At 36.6% G+C, this 25,343-nt stretch overlaps 1 protein-coding gene across 4 annotated transcripts in view; it reads right to left on the bottom strand.

Annotated features, from left to right (window-relative positions):
• Nucleotides 1-25,343, bottom strand: part of SPAST (spastin) — an 82,850-nt gene that overhangs the window by 31,558 nt on the left and 25,949 nt on the right. For all 4 annotated transcript variants that reach the window (XM_004480839.5, XM_058278351.2, XM_004480840.5 and 1 more), the window contains 5 exons: nucleotides 19,577-19,764; nucleotides 18,820-18,953; nucleotides 18,155-18,248; nucleotides 5,973-6,047; nucleotides 5,157-5,228 (listed from right to left, as the gene is read on the bottom strand). In XM_004480839.5, coding sequence (XP_004480896.2) covers nucleotides 5,157-5,228; nucleotides 5,973-6,047; nucleotides 18,155-18,248; nucleotides 18,820-18,953; nucleotides 19,577-19,764 — 563 coding nt within the window. The remainder of the gene's footprint in view (nucleotides 1-5,156; nucleotides 5,229-5,972; nucleotides 6,048-18,154; nucleotides 18,249-18,819; nucleotides 18,954-19,576; nucleotides 19,765-25,343) is intronic.

The following is a 25,343-nucleotide window of genomic DNA, read 5'->3' as shown; positions in this document are numbered from 1 at the left end:
ACTGTAGATTTTATTTTATTTATTTATTTTTTTTAAAGATTTATTTTTTGTTTATTTAATTCCCCTCCCTTCCCCGGTTGTCTGTTTTCTGTGTCTTTTCGCTGCGTCTTGTTTCTTTGTCCGCTTCTGTTGTCGACAGCGGCACGGGAAGTGTGTGCGGCGCCATTCCTGGGCAGGCTGCTCCCTCCTTCGCGCTGGGCGGCTCTCCTTACGGGGCGCACTCCTTGCGCATGGGGCTCCCCTACGCGGGGGACACCCCTGTGTGGCACGGCACTCCTTGCGCGCATCAGCACTGCACATGGGCCAGCTGCACACGGGTCAAGGAGGCCCGGGGCTTGAACCGCGGGCCTCCCATGTGGTAGACGGACGCCCTAACCACTGGGCCAAAGTCCGTTTCCCTATACTGTAGATTTTAAATCCATGTGTTTATTCTTCATGTTTAGTTAGAACAGACAATATTTGTCCTTTGGTGTCTGGCTTGTTTCACGTAGCATAAGGTCATCAAGGTTCATTCATGTTGTCATGTGTCCCAATTTCATTTCTTCTCACAGCAGCATAGTATCCCATTGTATGTATATATCACATTTTGTTTATCCATTCAACAGCTGATGGATACTTGGGTTGTTTCCATCTTTTGGCAACTGTGAATACCGTTGCTATGAACATTGGTATGCTAATGTCTGTTCACGTCCCTGTTTTCTGTTCTGGATATATTCCTAACAGAGGGACTGCTGGATCATACGGTAGTTCTATTGTTAGCGTCCTGAGGATCTGCCAACTGTCTTCCTCAGAGGCTGCACCTCTACATTCACACCAATGGTGAAGGAATGTTCCTATTTCTTCACATCCTCTCCAACACTTGTAGTTTTCTGTTGCTGTTTTTTTTTCTTTTTTTCTTAATAATAGCTATTCTTTGAGGTGTGAGATGATATCTCATTGGAGTTCTGATTTGCATTTCCCTAATAGCTAGTGATATTGAACATTTTCTCATGTGCTTTTTGGCCATTTGTATTTCCTCTTTGGAAAAATGTCTAATGAAGTCTTTTGCCCATTTTAAAATTGGATTGCTTGTTCTTTTATTGTTGAGCTGTATGATCTCTTCAGATAGCAAAGAAATCAAATCCTTATATGGTTTCCAAAGATTTTCTCCCATTGAGTGGGCTAACTTTTCACCTTCTTGACAAAGTCTTTTAATGTATAAATGTGCTTAAGTTTGAGGAGGTCCCATTTATTCACTTTTTCTTTCATTGCTCATGCTTTGGGTATAAGGTTTTAGAAACCATCACCGACCACCAGGTCTTAGATATTTCTCCACATTTTCTTCTAGGAATTTTATGATTCTAGCTTTAATAGTTAGGTCTTTGATCCATTTGGAGTTAATTTTTGTGTAAGGGGAGAGACAGAAGTCCTCTTTCCTTTTTTTAGATATGGATATCTAGTTCTCCCAGCACCATTTATTGAATAGACTCTTCTGCCCCAGCTGGGTGGGCTTGATACTCTTGTCAGAAATCACTTGACCACATATGTGAGGGTCTGTTTCTGAATAAGCAATTTGGTTTCATTAGTCCATACCTCTATCTTTATGCCAGTACCATGCTGTTCTTACCACTATAGCTAGGTAATATGATTTAAAGTCAGGAAGTGAGAACTTTGTTCTACCTTTCTAAGATGTTTCTGGTTATTCCAGACCTCTTACTTTTCAAATAAATTTGATCATTGGCTTTCCATTTCTTTAAAAAAGGCTGTTGGAATTTTTATCAGGATTGCACTGAATCTGTAAAATCAATTAGTGTAGAACTGACATCTGATGATATTCAGTCTTCTAATCAATGAACACAGAAATAAATGTCCTTCCATTTATTTAGGTCTTCTTTGATTTCTTTAGCACTGCATTGCAGTTTTTGAAAACAGGTATCATTCTATAGTCATTTTAATTTCTTTACAAAATTGAGAACATTTTAAGCACTAAGGCTTATTAAAATATTTAAAGATACTTTTAAAAGATTCTATTCAGCAGAGATAATACAAAAAATATTATTTTATCAGCTTATCTATTGTTAGTTTTTAAATTTAGTAGAGTAATGCTGTACTTTAAACTTTATAAAATTTATGAGGATTGTGGATAACAATAATTTTTTAAAAATAATATATTATGCAGCATGGTTGTAGCTCAATGGTTGAGTGCCTGCTTCACATGTATGAGGTCCTGGGTTCAATCCCTGGTACCTCCTAAAATAATAATAATAATAATAATAATACATCATGAGGTTAATTAACAGCTTTAAAATATAATAGTTAAATATAGTTGTATAAAATACACAATTATAACTATATGCAACAATCCAAATGAATCTAACAAATATAAAACTGATAGAAGAAGCTAAATACACACAAAATATATCCTATACGATTATATTTATATAAAGTTCAAAAATGGAATAGTTATGCCTATGATATTAGTAGTCAAGTGGTTACTTTTTGGGAAAGGAGTGTTTGGTAAAGACTGGGAGAGCAATTAAAGGGATTTCAGGGGTGCAGTTTAGATTCCATTTCTTGACCTGGGTAGTGATTACAAGAATATGTTCACTCTGTGGCACTCCATTGAGCTGTATACTTATGATATATGCACTTTCTTATATGTAAATTTTTTTTTAAAAAGGAAAATGATAAAACCTATTAAGATACATATGTAACTAAAATTTATATATAAAACAAATCCATCCTTTTTTTTTAATTTATTTCTCTCCCCTTCCCCGCCCCTCCCCCAGCTGTCTGCTCTCCATGTCCATTCGCTGTGTTCTTCTGTGTCCGCTTGTATTCTTGTCAGCGGCACCGGGAATCTGTGTCTCTTTTTGTTGCATTATCTTGCTGCGTCAGCCCTCTGTGTGTGCAGTGCCACCCTGGGCAGGCTGCACTTTTTTCACGCTGGTCAGCTCTCTTTACGGGGTACACTCCTTGCACATGGAGCTCCCCTACATGGGGGACGCCCCTGAGTGGCACGGCACTTGAGAGCATCAGCGCTGTGCATGGGCCAGCTCATCACACGGGTCAGGAGGCCCTGGGTTTGAACCCTGGACCTCCCATGTGATAGGCAGATGCTCTATCCGTTGAGCCAAATCCACTTCCCCCATCTATTTTAATTTAACACAAATGTCCAAGATTATAACATTGTTCCTCTAAAAAGCTTTCTCAGGATATAGCTTATGAAACATAGTATCTAAATAATACTAATATTTTCTTTTTTTTTTTTTAAGGCAGTATCAGAGATTGAACCTGGGACCTCTTATACAGGAAGCAGGCACTCAACCACTGAGCTATACCTGCTCCACTAGTAATATTTTCTTTGATGTCTTCAAAAGTGAGATCTCATCTGAGGTAAAATATACAACTTTTTTAACACACTCTAAGAAGCACAATGACTAGAATGGGGCGATAGGAAGATGACTAGAAAAATAATCTGGAGGAAAGAAAAAGTGGTTGTATTATCAAATTCTTATATATCTAAAAGGCTGTTTCATTAAAGGAAAAAAAAAAGATTTTTGTTATATCCAGTAGGTAGAAATTAGCAAAATTCAGATGGTAAATAAGGAAAAAAAGTATATTAGAACTGTCCAAATGATTCACTAAATAGCCGAACCTTAATAAATAGTTAATTTGCTTCAAGATATTTAATGGGCAGAATTGGGTAGAGAGCTAATCTCATGAACTTTATATTGTTTCAGGAATCATTTGGATGAAAGGAAATAGTCTTAAATAGTGAAATAATCACATAAATGAATATAAATTACAATTCTAAAGAGTATTACAAAGGAGAGGTAATGAGAATAAGGTACATTAGTTTGGAGGGCAGGGTAAGTTTTAATATTTCAGTTGATAATCTGAAGAATGAGTAGAATTAACTAGGAGAAGAATGTTTCCAATAAAGGAAACTTCATGTGTAAAAGTCCTGTGAAAAGTTAAAGCATCACATATTTGAAGAACTGTCTAGAGGAGAGGGTATCTTAGCAAATGTACTTCAAAACTATGGACCCAATGTCAAGGTTATCTCCATCTTAGAGATGGAGGTAACTTTTAGCCCAATGTTAGAAAATACTCAAACTATAGTCAAAGCATCAAGTTTGTTTTTCTTTAATTCATTGCTCATTTTACAACCTCATTAAGTCAGCTTCCTATACATGTCTAACTATATGGAGAGAATATGCTGATCATACCAACTAAACAATTCTGATCTCAAGTCTGTTCCCAAGACAGAGACCCAATCTTGGTGTGTTCATAAAAGCAAACTTCTATCTCTGCAAAGCCAAGAACTGTGGTAAATTCGTATCAGTAAAGTTACTGTTTGAGCCCCTCAAGAAGAAAGACAGCCCAGCAATGTTCTCATACATTTTATTGGTAATATTAATACATTCTTTTATCAGATATTTACATTTCAGTTTATACACTTTTTGATCATAAAGATTTTAATAAGGGGCAAGAAGAAAGAAAAGGAAATGACTGCAGAACTAAGGGAAACAGAGAGAAGGGGAAAGAAAGACAAAGCAGTATCAGGTCTGACAGAAACGATATACTTCACAGTTTTGCAGTACACTAGTTCTGTTCATACCTTAGTTCTACACACCAGACATATTACTCTGTTTAAGCTCACTCCCAAAATTGGACTGTGCATTTCTGTGAACACCACTATAGGGTCAGTGTAGAGCAAAGGGAGAAAGAGTAATTCGCAATATTAAAAAAAACAAAAACAAAGAAACAGGGAAAATCTGTCATATTTTACTTCAGAAAATCAGAAAGCCTGAAACAGTCTCAGTTTGCAATAATTACTTTCTGGTAACTGTCATACCTGCAGCTCCTAGAGATAATATCCACTTTCCTTGATAATATTTAATTAAAGTGATTATATTTGACAACACAATCCTAAGTATAAAGGAGCCTAACAAAGGCACATAACCTTCTACTTTAAAGGCAGACATTTTGAATGTAATATTAAAAAAATGAATAAAGACAAAAAATTAAAAATAAAAATAAAAATACAGACATTAATCATATCTACAGAGCAGATAAAAGACTGACAGAAAATGTTTTGTATATTACCATTTATACTTAATAGTAACTTGTAGGCAGTAATTTAAAACATGATAATAAAAAAGAACACTTACATATTTTGAAGTTAAACTTGCAGCACTTATATTAAAGAAAGTTGCATTAGACTCTGCAGCTACTGCTTTAGCCTTTAAAATAATAAAAACAAAGATACTATATATTAGTTCAACATTTTGTTTCAAAAGAATAACCACATTTCCACTATTGATCTGTTTGTATAATTAGAAAGTATTCTCTAAGAATGTAAAGTATGACACAATTCTTACTAAATGGCAAACAATGTGCTTCCTTCTCGGCAATGAGGAAAGGTTCCTACAAAAGATATACTTCTTTCCTTTGAGTGGGAGAGGTTGAAAATTTTAAAAAAGAGGGTGCTATTCTATTCCCAGTTACAGAAAGATAAGTGGCCACAGAAAGATAAAGCCTTTCTACTTTCTCTGGAGAGCTATTCAGGGGAAAGAGGTGTCCAGATTCTGGAAAAATATCTTGGTAAAGAGATACCGAAAAAATATCTGTCATGCTGATTATTTAAATAAAACTGTTAAAATAGTGAGAAATCAAGTTAAAATAAATTCAAAATATAGTAGGGTAAGCTCTTAGATAAAATTTTATTATTTAGCTTAAGAAAACAATGAAAATTACACTTAAGTTTAATCAACTGAAACATACTAATGTAGATAACATAAAAGGTTTTCTACCAAGTTTATCATCTACTTGTTAATGAAAGACTAACTTTAAAATTTAAGAGAAGTAAATTATAGTACAAAGCAAGTCATAAATAATAGACTCAAAGATAACTTGAAGTTCTCTTTTTCATAGTATTACCTCTAAAATCTAAATGACTATTTTTCAAACTTAAAAAGAATTCTTACCAGCATTGTTTTCCCATTTCCAGGTGGACCAAAGAGTAACAATCCTCTGGCAGGAGCTCTAAGCCCTGTGAACAACTTAAAAATATAGATTTCAGTTAACAATTACAATTTGCCATCTAAAAATCACCATTTTCTACTGGCATCTTCCCAAACAGAGCTGCCTAGAGATTTAAAGAGAACACATACTTAGAAAATTAGAAGAAGAAAACAACATGAAATAAAGCCAAATCTCTGGGGATCAAAATGAAAGCATACTAGGTAAACAATATGTACTGAACTCAGGCATTTTTCTCTACTTCTTTAGAAGTCTCAGCAAAACAACAGTAAACGAATAAAAGATAAAAATTTTCCAAACAAAAAAAAATAGGAGAAGAGGCAAAATAGGACACATTTTTTTAAAGATTGAGAATTGATAACAGAGGTAAATAATTTAGCAGAGCTAAAGGAGCTAAAACGTAAGTGTCTGCTTGTGAAGTGATACCTATATATAAGAAGGAACCAAAACAAAACCCTAGAAAGGTTGAGGAACTGGAGGCAGCACGTAGCATAGAAAACAACAGTGACATAGTAGTAGGCAGTCAAAAACAGACCAACTGGGAAGTGGATTTGGCCCAACCGATAGGGCATCCGCCTACCACATGGGAGGTCCACGGTTCAAACCCAGGGCCTCCGGACCCGTGTGATGAGCTGGCCCACGCGCAGTGCTGATGTGTACAAGGAATGCCATGCCACGTGGGGGTGTCCCCCGTGTAGGGGAGCCCCACGCGCAAGGAGCGCGCCCCATAAGGAGAGCTGCCCAGCGCAAAAAAAGTGCAGCCTGCCCAGGAGTGGCGCCGAACACACGGAGCGCTGATGCAGCAAAATGACGCAACAAAAAAAGATACAGATTCCTGGTGCCACTGACAAAAATACAAGCAGACACAGAAGAATACACAGTGAATGAAGAGAGAGAGCAGACAAGGGGGGGGGGTGTTGGCAAGGCACGGGGAAGGGGTGAGAAATAAAAAAAAACAGAGGAACTGACTCAAACTTTGTTGAGGAGCAATTGAACTTAGGCTCCTCCTCCCCAACAGAAGCAACCAGCCTAGTAACCCTCTTCCACAACCAAGGGAGGCAAGAGTTTTGTACTCCAGAGAAATTAAACCACCTCCAGACTCAGGGATAGCAGGTACAACAGAAGTCAAGGTGAAGCACCAGATTGAAAACACTTTACTTAACACTGAAAAGTGTATATATCATAAATGACTGATATTCAACTACTTTTGACCTATAAAAACCTCAATTTCATATGGTTAAACAAATAGTAAACTACACCTCATTACCCATCCAGTTTCCAGAACAGTAGGGTGGGGGGGGGGTGAGGGATATACAGGAACCTCTTATATTTTTTAGTGTAACATTTTTTGTGAGATGTATATATCTTAAAAAAAAACAAACAAACAATTTACAAAAATGATGTGGTGGGGGTGGGGAGTGGGTTATATGGGAACTTCTTACGTTGTTGTTTTTTTTAATGTAACATTCCTTGTGATCTATTAACTTTAATGTAAAAAATTTTTTTAAGAAAGTCAATCTTCTATTCTCCAAATAAGAGACTACAAAATATTTTTCCAGAGACTCTGAATGACTGTAGAAAAGAAGACCTACACTCATTTGGGATACCCCAAATAAAAAGAGCAGAATCGCTGCCTGATCATCTTGTGGTCAACAAGCTCCCATTAGTCAACAACCTCTATATATCTCAATAGAGTTACTAGTCAACTTTTTAGTGTCTCACTCTAGTACAAATTGACAATCAAGATATATTTGAGAAAAGCTTCCAATATGAAGAGCTTGAAGCAAAGGGGGAAGAGGGAGGAAGAGAGGAATCTAGAAGAAACAGACAATGCAGTAAACAAAACAAACACAACTTCACAAAAACTATAATATTCTTACACAAAAAGATACCACATTTTTGAAACATGAATAGGAAGCTATAAAAAGGATCAATCTGATGACAAGGAACACTTGAGAGCTAAAATACATTTAACTGAAATTTTTGGAAAACAGTTGATTAAATCTACCAGCAATTATAACAAAGGCCAAAGAAATGAAGACTAAAGAGAAAAGACAAGAAAACGAGAAGACCAATTCAGAAGGGTTCAAGTTTGGGAAAGCTGGAACAAAGAAAATAAAGGTGAAGAAATTAAAGAAAGAATTGCAGAACTTTTCTTGAAACTGAAGGACTTGAGCATTCAAAAGATGCCAACAAGTTAAAAAAGAATTTTTTTTTTTGCATTAAACAAGTCACTGTAAAATATCTGAACAGCAGGGACAAAGATCCCAAAACTTTGACTAGGAAGTCCAATGGTTTTCTGAATTATCATTTGCATTTAATACAAAGAAACATGGGAATCTAAAAGACAATGAGCAATGCCTTGAAAACACTAAGAGAAAATGATTTCCAAACTAAATCTTGACAAGCTAGCCAAATTTTCAATATGGGAAGATGACAGACTTGAAATATTTTCAGATATCAAAAATCTCAAATTACCTACCAGGAACTTTTTCTCAGAAAGCTAATGGAGGATGTATTCCCCCATCAAAATGAAATAAACCATGAAAGAGGACTGTATGGAATCCAGAACTTAGATGAGGCAACATAGAAGAGAGGCAAAGGAAATTCCCAGGAAGGTGGTGAAGAGAAATTACATATAGCTTTGAAATAGGAATAGAGAACAATTATCTTGAATGGAACAGAAGGAAGTACTAGGAAATAGGGTTCTAACAGGAAAAAAATGAATAAAAGTCATTGATTGTACACTTTGGATAGGCTGTATGGTATGTGAATATAAATCAATGAAACTGCTTTAAAAAAACACATTGGACTGTACAACAGTGAATCCTAATGGAAACGATGGATTATGGCTAATTGTATAATTACAATAATATTGTTTCACCAATTGTAACTATTTCCTGCATGATTTTTCTGTAAACCTACAACAGGTTTAATAAAAAAATATTTAAAAAGAACCTAATTCCATTTTACACATAATAAAAAAAATGAAGCAAACAGATTTTTAAATTAATTGACCATGTGGAAAACTGGATTAAAATGTTTTAGGAAGAATTACCAATAGGGAAGATGAAAACTAAGTAAATTAAAAAGAAATAACATAATTATTTACTCCAGGAAAAAAACACAAAAATCTGTACAAGGAGAAAAGCAGAGTACAAAACTTCATTTGGAAGTGACTAATACTTAGAAACACTAAATACTGATTTAACTTACAGCTGTAATATAACTATACTGGAAGGGAAGGGATAGGAGATGTGTGGTGTAATGGAGGTAAGGGTTGCTCTACCATGATGATAAATTTTTAAATGAAAAAAAATCAAGAAATAGCTTTATAAAATTATTTAAAAATAAAGAGGTAAATTCTAAAATTTTCAAAAGAAAAGAAATACAAATGTTCAAGCTGATATAAGAAAGATAACAATATTTAAAATTCTTGGCAAGTCTAGTAAGCAGAGTACAAATTTTTTTAAATTGGTAAACAGTCACATTTTTTCATAAAGAAGAAAGAAAATGGACTAGAAACAAAACAAAAGCTTAAAATAACTGACAAATAAGCTGCCCAAAATATGGAAGAGGTCTATGAATTAAGAATAGAAGAATATATATTTTTCTTGTGAAACTTTTGAGAAAAACTTAGATCACTATGATGTACTTTGAAATGTAGTCTTGCTTTGAGTGAGAAGGCACATTATATTTTATTTTAATATTCTTCTGTGTAGTTTTAACTTTTTCAGGGATTAATATTTGTTATTTTTTTAAAAATCATTTTTCATATTAAATAAAATTTAAAGCATAGTCCTATTTGACAGCAGGAAGATGGACAAGAGTTTCAATATCCCTTTCAGCTCTAGGACTCCATGAAAGAAAAAGGGTTAAAGCACTTGCTTCAAGTAATTCGGAGAACAAATTTTCTCAAGAAAGGATATGTTTAGATTAATTGTATATTTTATTAATATGATTAACATATATCAATAAAATTGATTTGTTAAAAAAAAAAGGATCTATAGTAATATTTCCTTGAAACCAGTTTTAGTGTTAGATAACAGTTCTACATTTCTACAAATGAAGTAAAAGTTCTGGAATATTGGAAAATGAAGAAATTCATCATGATGCCTACAATATCCAAGTAAAAATGCACCCATTACTGTCCCTACAAGCTCCCTACTGTGGGGAATTAGGGATAAAGCTAATTTTTTGCACAATGGAGGCACTATATTTTACAAGAAAAGTCTGAATGGTTCATAGATCCATTCATTTTATGGGCAAATCGCAAAAAAAAATTGAGTAAAGACAATCAGGAATCTGAACTAGAAGGAAAAAAAAATATGCACCATGTGTCAGGTATGGAGAAAGAGACAAGTGTTTACCAGACCACCAGCCCTAAAGCTTGGCTTTACCACAGATCCTGTTCTTCCTTAGAACCCGATTTTTAAATTTACTATAGTTTCTTCCCATGCCAAGGGCAGATTATTTAACCTTATTTGAAATAGCTTTTTTAAAAATATTTATTCAATTTATCCACCCCCCCACCCCTCCCTTGCTTGCTTGCTGTCTACTCTCTGCATCCATTCGCTGCACTTCTGAGTCTGCTTGTCTCCCTTTGTTGCATCATCTTGCTACGTCAGCTCTCCGCAGGCCCAGGCTGTCAGCTCTCTGCAGGCGGGGGCTGGCTTGCCTTCACAAGGAGGCCCTGGGACACGAACCCAGGGCCTCCCATATGGTAGACGGGAGCCCAGTCGATTGAGCCACATCCGCTTCCCTATTCCAAGCTTCTTAATAAACTTTATGTCATACCACAGAAATCTGCCTAAATGCAAATTCATATATATAAATCTGCATTCAGCACTTTTCACTTTAACGTGCATAAAGCAAAAACTAAATTCCTTTTCTAGCATAGCCCAAGTATTTCCTTATTACTCTCACAATTTTAGACATATATTTTTTCCTATCCTAAAAAACAAGGCTCTTAAGTATTAAATCCAAATGTAAGATTTAGATGGCAACTACAGCATTGAGGAGGAAGTTCTAATCATAGAAATCTTTTTATTTCATTTCTTAGATTCTCCATTTATTATCTTGAACAAGTCATTTTAACTATTAGGACTAGTTTCTTAATAAATCGACTAGATGACTGCTAATATCCTTTTCAGGTCTACATCTATGAATCCTTTTTATAATAAAAATAATTATTTTTAAAGATGCTTTAGATTACATAAAAGTTACATAAAAAATATAGGGCTTAGATCCCACATGGCTGATGGATGGGATTCTCCTGCTTGCAGTTGTAGACTCTCTTGGTTCCTTGGTATGGTGGTTGACCATCCTCACCACCCTGTTAGCTGACCTGGGTAAGTCCAATGAATCGAAGAGTAGGTGTTGCAACTCTGCTGACTCTAGCAATGGAAAAAACTATATCATTGATATTGAGTCAGTGTCCATGGGAGTTGCTGAAGGCAGGGAGAGGGAAGAAGAGGTATGATATGGGGGTATTTTTGGGACTTGGAGTTGTCCTGAATGATACTGTAGGGATAAATGCAGGACATTATATATCCTGCCATAACCCACTGAATGGACTGGGAGAAGAGTGTAAACTACAATGTAAACTATAATCCATGCTGTGTAGCAGTGCTCCAAAACCAATATGTATTCATCAACTGCAATGAATGTGCCACACTGATGAAAGACGTTGTTGACATGGGAGGGGTGAGGGTTGAGGTGGGGAGTGGGGGTATATGAGAACCTCTTATATCTCTTAATGTAACATTTTGTGTCTTCTATGTATCTTTTAAAAAAAAGATATTAAAAATTAAAAAAAAATAAATATTTATATAGGGGAGAACCAGTAATATGGCTGCAGAGTAAGGAGCTCCTAGAGTCAGCTCCTGCTGACTCTATAGGGTAGTTAGTAAACACCCAGAGTTATCTGGAGTGGGCTGGAGCACCTGTTTGGGGGCTCCAGAAGACCAGAAAAGCATCCTGCAACATCTCTGAATGAATGGAAGGAGGAGACTGCTCATCTGCAGAGAAGATTCATAAGTAGAGTGCTCCACACCACGGAGGCCAGTGGCCCATCCTCCACCAGAGGTGCAAGCTGCCTCGGGAGCTGTTCTGTGGCTGGAATTGAAAGCTCTGCTTCCCAAAAACAGGGGAGGAAGAGACAGCTGGGCACCAACTTCAACAACTGATTAGTAAATTTGGCAGGCTAAAGTATAATCCTGAGAACACCTAAAGTTTTAGCCTGTCCAAGTCAGAAAGAGGCCAGAAGCCGCCATCTTTACTCCACACCTGGCACGAGAGGAAGCGGGGTGGACTGAAAATCACAGCACTGGTGGGAAGCAGCTTCTTTCCATCCACATCAGATTGCAGCTCTAGCCTAGGCCCCAACCCTGCCTCTGGTGGGGAGGAAGCTGGGGGGACCTGCACCAGCCTCTCTGGGAAACTATCAGCCAAGCTGCAGAGGCCAGTGATTATCCTACATTGGCAGCATGGGTTGCCCCAGGAGCTGCTCTGTGGCTGGAATCTGGGGCTCCATTTCCCAAGAACAGGAGGAGTAGACAGTTGGCCACTGATTTAGGTTACTTATTGGTGAGTTTGGCTGGCTAAAGTGTGGCCCTGGACACAACTAGAGTTTGAACATGTCCAAGTCAGAAAGAGCCAGTGGTCGCCATTTTGACTCCACACCCATCCTGTGGGGAAGCCTGGCTGACCGAAATCACAGTGACAGTAGGAACTGGTTTCTTTCACCCAGACTGGCTTGCAGCCCTAGCCTAGGCTTCAGCCCCCCTCTGGCAGGGAGGAGGCTGGTGAGCCCTGCACCAGGCTATCCAGGTAACCGCAGGTAACTTTGGCTGACACAGACTGAATTTCTGCAAGTCTACTGAGGTAAATATGGTCATCTTCAACCCGTACTGCATAGACTGCTGCCCACACCTGCAGCTGCATCCCCACCCGGGGCAGGGGAGAAAGGGGCATGAAGCTTCATCAGTCTCTCTGGGCAACGACAGTCTAGTTCTGCACGACTTGGCTTATCACACAAAGCTGTGACTCTGTCCCTACCACTGATAAAGAAGAAAGTTGGGAGAAAATTCATCGGTCCCTGGGGCAATGACGGCAGCTTGAGGCTCCACAGCTTACAGCACCAACTACATCCTTGGCTCCTACTGCACAATCAGCAAGGAAGAAAGGGCAGGAAGCCCTAAACTAAAGAGAAAAATTGCACCCAGAATAAATACTCTAGTAAGCCAAATGCCTAGACGCCAACAAAAATTACAATCCACACCAAGAAACAGGAAGGTATGGTTCAATTAAAGGAAGAAGCCTCCAGATGACGTAAAGGAGTTGAGACAACTAATCATAGACATTCAAACAAATCTCCTTAATAAATTCAAAGATATGGCTAAACAGATTAAGGAGATGAAGAAGACACTGGATGAGCACAAAGAAAAATTTGAAAGCATACATAGAAAAATAGCAGATCTTATGGGAATAAAAGGCGCAATAAATGAAATTTAAATTACACTGGAATAATATAATAAGAGATTTGAGGAAGCAGAAGAAAGGACTGGTGAGCTTAAGGAAATGGCCTCTGAAAGTGAACATACAAAAGAACAGATGAAGAAAAGAGTGGAAAAAATTGAACAAGGTCTCAGAGAACTAAATGACAGCAAAAGATGTGCAAACATATGTGTCATGGGTGTACCAGAAGGAGAAGAGCCAGGAAAAGGGGCAGAAGGAATATATGAAGAAATCATGGTAGAAAATTTCCCAACCCTAATGAAGGACATAGATATCCATGTCCATGAAGCACAATGTACTCCTAACCCAAAAAATTCTAATAGACCAACTCCAAAATACATACTAATCAAAATGTCAAATGCCAAAGACAAAGAGAGAATTCTGAGTACAGCAAGAGAAAAACAATGCATAACATATAAGGGATACTCAATAAGACTAAGTGCTCATTTCTCACCAGAAACCATGCAGGCAAGAAGACAGTGGTCTGATATATTTAAGATTCTATAAGAGAAAAACTTCCAGTCAAGAATCTTGTATTTTGGGAAAACGGACTTTGGCCCAGTGGTTAGGGCGTCCGTCTACCATATGGGAGGTCCGCGGTTCAAACCCCGGGCCTCCTTGACCCATGTGGAGCTGGCCCATGCGCAGTGCTGATGCGCGCAAGGAGTGCCGTGCCACGCAAGGGTGTCCCCCGCGTGGGGGAGCCCCACGCGCAAGGAGTGCGCCCATGAGGAGAGCCGCCCAGCGTGAAAAGAAAGAACAGCCTGCCCAGGAATGGCACCGCCCACACTTCCCGTGCCGCTGACGACAACAGAAGCGGACAAAGAAACAAGACACAGCAAATAGACACCAAGAACAGACAACCAGAGGGGGGGGGGGCGGGAATTAAATAAATAAATAAATCTTTAAAAAAAAAAAAAAAAAAAGAATCTTGTATTTGACAAGACTGTCCTTCAAAAATGAGGGTAGTTTAGAATATTCACAGATAAACAGAAACTGAGAGAATTTCTAACCAAGAGACCAGATGTTCAGGAAATACTAAAGGATGTGCGAGAGCCTGAAAAGAAAAGACAGGAGAGAGAGGCCTGGAAGAGAGTCTAGAAATGAATCAATAAAAGTAATTAAAAGTATCAAAAGAGTGGTGAAAATAAAATATGACCGATAACACTTAAAAGTCAGAAATAAACTAATGCAACAATGTAAAGCACTTGTATTAAAAAACTGCAACTCAGTGTTAAAAGAAATCAAAAAAGATCTAAATAACTGGAAGAACATTCCATGCTCACAGACTGGAAGACTAAATATCATTAAAATGTCAATTCTACTCAAATTGATAAACAGATTCAATGCAATCCCGAGAAAAATTCCACCAGCATTTTTAAGAATTGAAAACACAATTATCAAATTGGAAAAGTGAAGGGTCTTGAACAGCCAGAAACATCGTAAAAAAGGAAAAGTGAGTTCCCATCTCCAGACTTTAAATCATATTATCTAGCTAGAGTGGTAAAAACAGCACGGTACTGGCATAAAGACAGACACATAGACCGATGGAACCAAACTGATGGTTCAGAAACAGACCCTCACATGTATGGTCAAGTGATTTTTGACTAGCCTGTCAACCCACATAGCTCGGGCAGAACAGTCCATTCAATAAATGGTGCTGAAAGAACTGGATATCCATAGCCGAAAGAAGGAAAAAGGACCCCTATCTCACACCTTATCCAAAAATTAACTAAAAATGAGTCAATAACCTAAAAATAAAAAACAAGAACTATAAAGCTTCTAGAAGAAATTGTAGGAAAATATCTTCATGACCTAGTGGTAGGTTGTGGATTCTTAAAGGAGATAAGAGGAGGGCTGAGATGGACTACTGATGTTTAACCAGTACAAGTTTTAATTGCTTTACTGTAAAAGTGTGAAAATGTATAGAGTGGATGGTAACACATAATGAGTGGCAGCTGGTTTATGAATGGGGCTGTGGCTGAAAATGGTAGTTTAGTTATGCAGATGCCAACTGACAATGCTAGAGAATAATTTAGGAACTGAATAGCACGGTGGGCCAGGAGGTGGATGAGAGTTGTGATTGATGGTACAGATACAAGAGTGTCCTTTGTTAGCTAGAGTAAATGTGCATCACTGTTGCAGGGGGGTGGGAATGTGGAGAAGCATGGGAAAAATACAACTGGAGTGACATATGGACTGTGGTTAGCAGTAATAATATATTCTTGTATCTAAGCCAAAGATGTACTGTGTTGATAATGGGACAGTATGGAAAATATGTGCCAAATGGACAATATGGATGTGATAACAATCAGATGATATTATCTTGTCTGTAACCAATGTTCCACCACAGTGTGGTGTGTTGATAGAGGAGTATTGTTTGGGAATTCTGCACATGTGCATGACTGTTTTGTAAGGTTACAAATTCTGTCATAAAAATATATTTAAAAAATAATAATAGGGTAGGTTGGAGGAAAAATACACCAAATGTAAGATAAGGACTATAATTAGTAGTAAGATTTTGACAATATTCTTTCATAATTTGTAACGAATGTCTCATGAGAATGCAAGGTGTTGGTGGAAGGTGTATGTATGGGACCCATGTATGATGTTGTGTAAGTTTGTTTTGTAGGTTCACAACATTTACTATACACTTATTGTTTATGTATGTTCATATATAAATGATATAAAGATAATAATAATAATAGGGTGGGTCGGGGGAAAAATACTTTGGTTAGTAGTAATATTTTGACAATGCTCTTTAATCAGTAGTTAAAAACTTTTAGCAACAATGCAAGGTATTGGTCGTAGGGTAAGGTATGAGAGTCCTGTATGGTGTTATAAATGTTTGTTTTCTATTACTATACACTTGTTGGTTTTTTAATCTTTTATTATCTTTTTTTATAAAGAAACAGATCACACAAAATGTTAAATTAAAAAATATAAGAGGTTCACTTATTGTTTATGTATGAGGTTTTAAAAATGAAAAAAAAAAAATAGGGGAGCCCCATATAACCCACTCCTCCCCCTCTCCCACTTTCTCTCATTACCATTTTTCATTTGTGTAGTACATTTCTTACAATTGATAAACACATATTAAAGCACTGTTACTAACCATGGGCTATAGTTTACAGTATGGTTTACATTTTGCACTATACAATTTTAAAGGTTTTGACAAAATGTTTAATGGCCTACATCGATCATTGCAGTGTCATGCAGAACATCTCCAGTGTCCCCAAAGTGCCCCCTTTACATCTATTCTTCCCTCTTCCTCCCCCTCAAAACCTCTGGTGACCACTGTCTTTGTTTGTTTGACCCTTGACTTGAGATCAATGTTACAAGTTCTTCCATTAGTAGAATAATAATAAGTCTACTTTAGTTCATAATTGCATTCCACCCTTATGAATGTTCATTCTTCAATCTTGAGGATTTTAGGACAATGATGCCTTCTCTGCTTCCAGTTGAGAGGGGGCTTAGACCCCGTGGGGCTGATGAATGGAACTGTCTTGCCTGTAGTTGTAGATACTTGGGTTTTTGGGATGGGCATTATCCATCATTATCTTTAAGTTAGTGAATCCTCTTTCAATAAGCAGTTTTTATCAATATCCAGTCTACTGCATTAACTACTACTAAATAACTGCAGCAATAAGTCAGTTCAATATATAAGTTACAAAATGCTTCCCAAAGTGTGGCCTGAGGTGGTACATGATATAAATTTATTTGATATAGGGATAAATGTTTTCTATTTTAATAATTGTCTAGGTGTATGTTTATTAGCAAAAAATCTAACTAGCATATCAAACCAGTGATTTCATGTATATTACTGCTTACAATAAGAAGTAAAATAAAGAAAGCAGACTTGAAAAGTATTCAGTAAGCTATAGTATAGTTGATACTCAATGGCACAAACTGAATATAGTATGTGAATGACTGAAACCTTTGCACATTCATTTAAAAGCATACCCATTGCAAAACTGCGATCTACTAGGTGTTGCAATTGAGTCCATAGATTTGAATGCTTAAGGAGAAATAACTGACCGGCAAAGGGTCCACATGTTTAGTTTTTGCAACTTTATTTGAACAGCACCAACTATGCAATCTGTGAACTGTGAAAATACAAAATGGTGCTAAGTATGGAAAACCAAATATAGATGATCAATTTTGAGATTACTTAAACATTTTAGTGACTCTAGAAATATGAGATGGAATGTTAGGTCCCTACCATCATTCAGTGGTTCTCTCTTTACCTACTTTGATGACTTAAAATATTTTTTTTAAAAAACTGTTCCTCGAATTTAAAGAATTATTTTATCTTAATTTCCCTTTTCTCAAATAAGACTTGTTCTCAATTTTAAATCCCTCATATTTAAATAAAATTTCTTGTTATCCACTTTATCCATAAACATTAAAAACAGATTAATAATTCAGAGCTCATATTCATTCTCCTTTCCAATAAATTGCTAATATTTTGTTTTGTTTTTAATAATTAAATCTACTGTTATCTTATCAAAAGTAAGCATTCTAGCATAGTCCAAACATTTCCTTTCTACTACATTGGCTTCAGTAATGGATGACATTATAGGAAAATGATAACATAAAATACTTATACCTCAGGCCTCAGAGAAGGAAGAATAACAATTTCTTGCAATGCTTGTTTTGCCAACTCTTGTCCAGCTACATCTTCAAATTTAACAGCTGTTCCACTAAGAAATAGAATCTCAGTTAGCTTCACAACAGAAATGTTTCCCTTATTACACACAACATGAAGTCAGGCTCCCTCTCCCTGCTCTCCTGCCTCTGGAACCTGTTCCTTGCCCTCTTTGCGCCGCTTTTACCATTTTTTCCTTCACCACATGGTCATACAAGTAAACCCTGGGGATTTATAATCTATAATGGGGAATTGTAGCTTGTAATTACCTTAGCCCTTTTCATCCCTTTTCATCCCCTTCCTCACTACCTAGGATCCCTGCTCTGTTATTTTCTGTTGTTTTCTCCCATTACTCTTCTCTCCCAACCTGAATAAATTACTGGCCTAACTCAAAAAAAATGAAGTCAGTTTAAGTCCTATGAAATGTTATCATTTTATATTAACTACTTTAACTGTACAACTGTTACCTCAGTAAAAGCAGTGGTTTCTGGTTTTCTACATTAGTTGAAAGCCATCATAAAAATTAAGTACGTAAATTACACAATGTATTATTTATTTCACTTACATTTTATAAAAATTCAAAAATAAAAACTGTAAAATAAAACACTTCACATGGCAGAACTTACTTGTCAACAATTTCATTCATTATAAGGTTAGCAAGGTTGCTGTCCACATTCCTAAAATTTTTCATGTCTTTCTTTTTACGAGCAGTAGTTGTAGGGGTAGAAGGTTTATTTGTTCTATTTGTTTTTGAAATACCCTTGAAGAATACAAAATTTTAATGTGAAAACATAATCTGAGACTTAATTTCACAAATGAGCTAACCTCAAAAGTTTGTAAAATTTGTTTTAAAAATATGAAAAAGGATATAAAAATCCAAAATAAACATTTTACCTCTATTTCACTACAGAAATATATTCAGCATGAAGTTGGTTTATCAAGGATTTTATCCAGGAAGATTTACTTACTGCAAAATTTTAAAAATTCTATGACAAGGCAGTCATATAATTTTAATACTTGATAGAATTAAAACAAAACTCTAGGTATGTTTCATCATATAAAACATTAAAAAATAAGAAAAACTTCTAAATAAATTTAAGTGATTAAATGAGCAACAGATTTAAAATGAAATATATAGCATTATATGAAAGACTGGGTAAGCAAATTTAATAGAAAAAGCCTAATTCATTCTAAAAACAGTCAAAATAAGGTTGCTTTTTAATAGGAAATTGTCCTTTTGAACTAAAAAAAAATTACATTTAACTTTGCAGAAACTCATCTATTCTCTAAAGTACTGTAAATTACCTGTAATAAACAAGTATAAAAGTTTCAAAATATTTTATTTACAAAAGCATAGCAATTAAAGTTACTGTCCCAAAATACCTTATGAGTTGCAGTTACAGGACTAGGTCCCTGTTTCACTCCAGAAACCATGGATAATCCACTGCAACTAGGTGCTCTGTGGTAGCCTGAGAAACCTGTGGATCCAGACCTCATAACTGTTTTTGAACGAGGCAGTGAATTACTAGTGTGTGTTAAAGGATCCTTTCTTTTTGGAACAGCTCCACTTTCTAACAAAGAAAAAAAGTAAAACCATCATTGACAGAAAATTGTGGCAAAATATTATAAAAAGTAACAATGATGACCAGTACAGATTTGCAAGTACATTTAATAAAAACAAAACCAAGCTAATTATACATATATTTTTAAAATTCAGAAATATTTCAAAATGAGATTGCAATCAGAATATACACCAGATGTTTGTATATAGGGGTTGTCACTCGGTAGATAGGACAAAGTTTATTTAGGTTTTTCCTTTTCCTGGCATATGCTCTAATTTTCTTAAACATATTCTGGTGCTAAGAAAATTCAAAATAAGGGAACTTCAGAGTAGAGCAAGACTGTTCAAGGAGTTTTTCAGTGTATAAATGTAAAGTTCTGAACCATATGCTAAAGGAACAATGGATACCGACATCAGGGAAAAGCAGGAAGCATTCCAGAAAAAGGAATAACATAAGCAAAAGCCAAGATATGAAGGAAAGTAAGATCTTTTTAGGGTGAAGTTAAATAGAGGTTAAAGAGCATTCATTCTAGAGGGAAAAAATGCCCTTAGACCATAAATAGAAATTTCCACAAGGAACAACTATGAGAATAACACCAGCCTTTTCATCAAAACATCAGGAGGCAACAGAGTATTTTCAAAATGTTGAGATAGAAGGAGTGGGTGTAACTCAGTGGTTGAGCGCCTGCTTTGCATATACGAGGTCCCAGGTTCAATTCCCAGTAACCTCCTGAAAAAAAAAAAACACCAAAAACAAAATGTAGTATATCTATATAATGGATTTGTTCAGACATAAAAAGAAGTGACATGCTGCTACATACTACAACATGGATGAACCCTGAAGACATCATACTGAGTGAACTAAGCTAGACACAAATGATAAATATTATATGATTTCATATGAAATAGAATAAGCAAATTCATTGAGACAAAAAGCAGAATAGAGGTTATTAAGGGTGGCAGAAGGGAGGGATGGGGAGTTGTAGCTAAATGAGTAGGAGTTTTGATTTATGTTGATGACAATTATCTGGAAATACAAAGTGGTGAAAGTTACAAAGAATTGTCAATGTACTTATTATCAAAGAATTGTCTACTTAAAATGGTTTAAAATTATTTTACTGTTATGTATATTTTACAATTAAAAATAATTATACACAAAAAATCATGAACTAGATTCCCTAGATCAAGAATCTAATTTTCAATTTGAGTGCCTAAGAAAGAAAAAGAAAGAAAGAAAGAAAGAAAGAAAGGGCATAAAAAACTGTTAACTTCTATGAATTCTACAGCTAAGTGAATGGTCATCTAAGAATGCAGACATAAGAAAGATTAAAGAGACTATCTACAGACCTTCATTAAAAGAACTACAAAAGAAAGTCTTTTTTTTTTTTTTAAGATTTATTTGTTTATTTCTCTCCCCTTCTTCCCCCTGCCCAGTTGTCTGTTCTCTGTGTCTATTCGTTGCATGTTCTTTGTCCGCTTCTGTTGTCAGCAGCACGGGAATCTGTTTCTTTTTGATGCATCATCTTGTTGTGTCAGTTCTCCGTGTGTGTGGCGCCATTCCTGGGCAGGCTGAACTTTCTTTCATGCTGGGCGGTTCTCCTTATGGGGCGCACTCCTTGCATGTGGGGCTCCCCTACGCAGGGACACTCCTCTGTGTGGCAGGGCACTCCCTGCGCACATCAGCACTGCACATGGGCCAGATGCACATGGGTCAAGGAGGTCCGGGGTTTGAACCGCGGACCTCCCATGTGGCAGGCGGATGCCCTAACCACTGGGCCAAGTCCGCTTCCCAGAAGATCTTCCACTAATTAAGCAAATTAAACATAGAAAGGAATAAAAAGTTATAACAGGTAGTTAGCAAGAAAAATCAGAAAACCTATGGAGGAGGGAAGTGGATTTGCTCAATAGATAAAGCATCTGCCTACCACATAGGAGGTCCAGCCTTCAAACCCAGGGCTTCCGCACCCGTGTGATGAGCTGGCCCACGTGCAGTGCTGATGCATGCGAGGAGTGAGGAGTGCCATGACACCCAGGGGTGTCGCCCACACAGGGGAGCCCCAGTGCCCCATAAGGAAAGCCACTCAGCACACAAAAAAAGTGCAGCCTGCCCAGGAAGAAAGAAATAAAAATAATTAAATCTTAAAAAAAAAACAAAACTTATGGAGGAAAAACTCAAGAAAGGAAACATCATTACAGTATACTACTTGACTTTGGATAAACAATATTTATTAAGTCATGATAATGTTAACTATGATTTTGAGATATAACTATATAAATACATATAGAGAGATGAATTATATAAGAGAGATGAAGGATAATTGATTACATAAGAAAATTAAACCCTCTTCCATCTTAAGCGAATAAAATATAAAAAATAAATAAATCAGGAATAGCAATATAAGCACAATGTTTACAAATACATCAGGAAGCATGAGAAGAAATAGCAAAATGGTAAAAATTATCTGAAAAGCTGGTATTGGGGGCCAGGGTGAGGAATGCTGGAGTTCTCTGTATGGAATTTGTATTATTTTTGCAACAGTCCTGTAAATTTGAAAATATTCCAAACAAAAAGTTTTTAAAAAATTATCTTTGGGGCCAGAGTGGAGGGTGAAGATGGGGGAGAGAAAGGAGAAGTGGGTAGGGGAATATTATTTTTCATCATAAGCCTTTCAGTATTATTTTTTAATTTTTACTGAGGCATATTTTACATAAAATAAATTAATGCATTTAAAGTATACAATTTGATGAGTTTGAAAAGATATCTGTATCTGTGAAATAGCCAGTAAAATCAAGATACAAAATTTTATCATGTTTCATGTCATCATCACTCATGCTGCCCATTCATCTCACCACCCTGGGCCCTAGAATACCACTAATTTACTTTCTGACAAGGATAATATTTCATATTTCCTAGAATTATATATAAATAGAATCATACAGTATATACTCTTTTGTGCTTGACTCCTTTCACTCAGTATGATTAAATGATTTTGAGGTACATTCTCCAAATTGTGGCATGAATCAGTAATTCATTCCTTTTTATTGCTGAATTTTGTTTATCCATTCATTTGATGGCATTTGGTTGTTTCCAGTTTGGGGCCATTGTGAATAAAGTTGCCAAAAATTATATACAAGTCTTTTTGCAGACATATAGTTTCTTTTTTAAAATTTTTTAAATTTCTCTCCCCTTCCCTCCCCCACCCCCCCAGTTGTCTGTGCTCTGTATCCATTTGTTGCATGTTCTTCTGTGTCCACCTATATCCTTGTCAGGGGCAACTGGAATCCGTGTCTCTTTTCGTTGCATCATCTTGCTGTGTCAGCTCTCCATGTGTGCGGCACCACTCCTGGGCAGGCTGCACTTTTTTCGCACTAGGCAGCACTCCTTATGGGGCGAACTCCTTGCACGTGGGGCTTTCCTACACGGGGGACACCCCTGTGTGGCACGGCACTCCTTGTACACATCAGCACTGAGCGTGGGCCAGCTCCACACGGGTCAAGGAGGCCCGGTGTTTGAACCTTGGACCACCCATGTGAGAGGTGGATGCCCTATCTGTTGGGCCAAATATACTTCCCATAATTTCCATTTTTTGAGATAAAATCTCGAAGTAGAATGATTATATTGTATGGTAGGCATATTTTAAGTCTAAAATAAATTGCTAAAACGATGTAGCAAGTTTCATTCCTCCCAGCAATGTACGAGGGTTCTAGGTGCTTCACATCCTCATCCACACTTGAATTTTATTCTGTCTTTTTTATTTTAGCTATTCTGATGAGTATGTAATAATGTCTCACTTTGGATTTAATTTGTATTGCCTTAATGAGAAAGGATATTAAGGATCTTTCCACATACTAATTGGCCATTTAAATATCATCTTTGGTAAAGTGCTTGTCTCTTCTGGATCTGCTCTATGGGCCCAGCCTCCTAGGGCTTCGTGAGTAAGCGATCCTCTAGTTCACGCCTACATGGCAGGATCAAATATGGCAACTTCCTTTTCCTAAGTCTGTCTCTCTCCATGTATCCGTTTATATTAGACCCAGCAGGAGGGCAGAGACTCAACCTGAGGTTTTTTTACTTGAATTTAGACCTTCTTTATCTCAGCAATGTTTTCTAGTTTTCACTGTACAGATCTGCATATGTTTGGTTTTCTCTAAATATTTCATGTTTTTGGATATTGTTGTAAATGGAAATGAGTTTCTGATTTCATTTTTTGATTATTTCTTACTAATATACTGAAAAAAATTGGTTTTTGTATACTGAGCTTGCTAACCTCAGTTCTGGGAGTTTTGGAGTAGATTTTTGTTTTTTAAAGATTTATTTATTTATTTCTCTCCCCTTCCCCCCCTCCCCACCCCATTTGTCTGCTCTCTGTGTCTATTTGCTGCATCTTCTTTGTCCGCTTCTGCTGTTGTCAGCGGCACAGGAATCTGTGTTTCTTTTTGTTGCATCATCTTGTTGTGTCCAACTCTCCGTGTGTGCGGCACCATTCCTGGGCAGGTTGCACTTTCTTTCGCACTGGACAGCTCTCCTTATGGGGCGTGCTCCTTGTGCGTGGGGGTCCCCTATGCGGGGACACCCCTGCGTGGCACGGCACTCCTTGCATGCATCAGCACTGAGCATGGGCCACTCCACACGGGTCAAGGAGGCCTAGGGTTTGAAACGCGGACCTCCTGTGTGGTAGACGGATGCCCTACCCCTGGCCAAGTCCGCCGCCTGGAGTAGATTCTTTAGGAATTTTTAGGTCCACACATTCATACTGTCTGTGAATAAATGTATTTTTACATTTTCCTAAACTGTATGTTTGTTTCTTTTTATTGCCCTGATTAGGAAGCCCAGCGCAAGAATGAATAAAAGGACATATCCCTGTCTTAGGGGGAAGGTATTCAATTTTTTTACTACTAAATATGATGTTAGCTGCTGATTTACTGTAGATGCCCTTCCCTTCTAATCCCAGTTTACTGAGTTTTTATCATGAATGGATATTGAAATGTATTCAAATCCTTTTTCTGCACCTATTGAGATATGATTTTTCTCTTCTGTGAATCTGGTTAATTACATTCATTCATTTTCAAATGTTGAACCAACCCTACTTGGTCATGATTTTTCTTTTTATATATTGTTGTACTGAATGTATTAATATTTTGTTAAGGATGTTTGATCTATTTATTTGGTCTGTAGTTTTTTTTGTAATGGAATATCCTTGTCTTGTTTTGGTTTCAAAGTAATATAACCTTCATAAAATACATTAGGACATATTCTCTCTCTGCTTTTCAAGAAAGTCTGAGTATAACTGAGTTATACTCAGTTATAACTGAGTATATTATTTCCTTTTTAAATCTGTGATATAATTCACCAGTAAAGCAATCTATGCCTGGAATTTTCTCGGTGGGAAGATTTATAACTAATAATTAAATTCCTTTAGTAGTTAATGGATTATGAAGGTTTACTATTTTTCTTACACCAGATATAGTAATTTGTATCTTTCAAGGAATTTGCTCATTTCACCTAGGCTTTCAAATTTATTGTTATAAAGTTGTGCACAATATACCCCTATTATCACTTAAATGTCAGTAGGATCTGCAGTAGTGGTC

The sequence above is a fragment of the Dasypus novemcinctus genome, chromosome 17 (assembly GCF_030445035.2).
Source record: "Dasypus novemcinctus isolate mDasNov1 chromosome 17, mDasNov1.1.hap2, whole genome shotgun sequence".
NCBI classification, from domain to species: Eukaryota; Metazoa; Chordata; class Mammalia; order Cingulata; family Dasypodidae; genus Dasypus; species Dasypus novemcinctus.
This window is presented reverse-complemented; position numbering and strand designations above follow the sequence as displayed.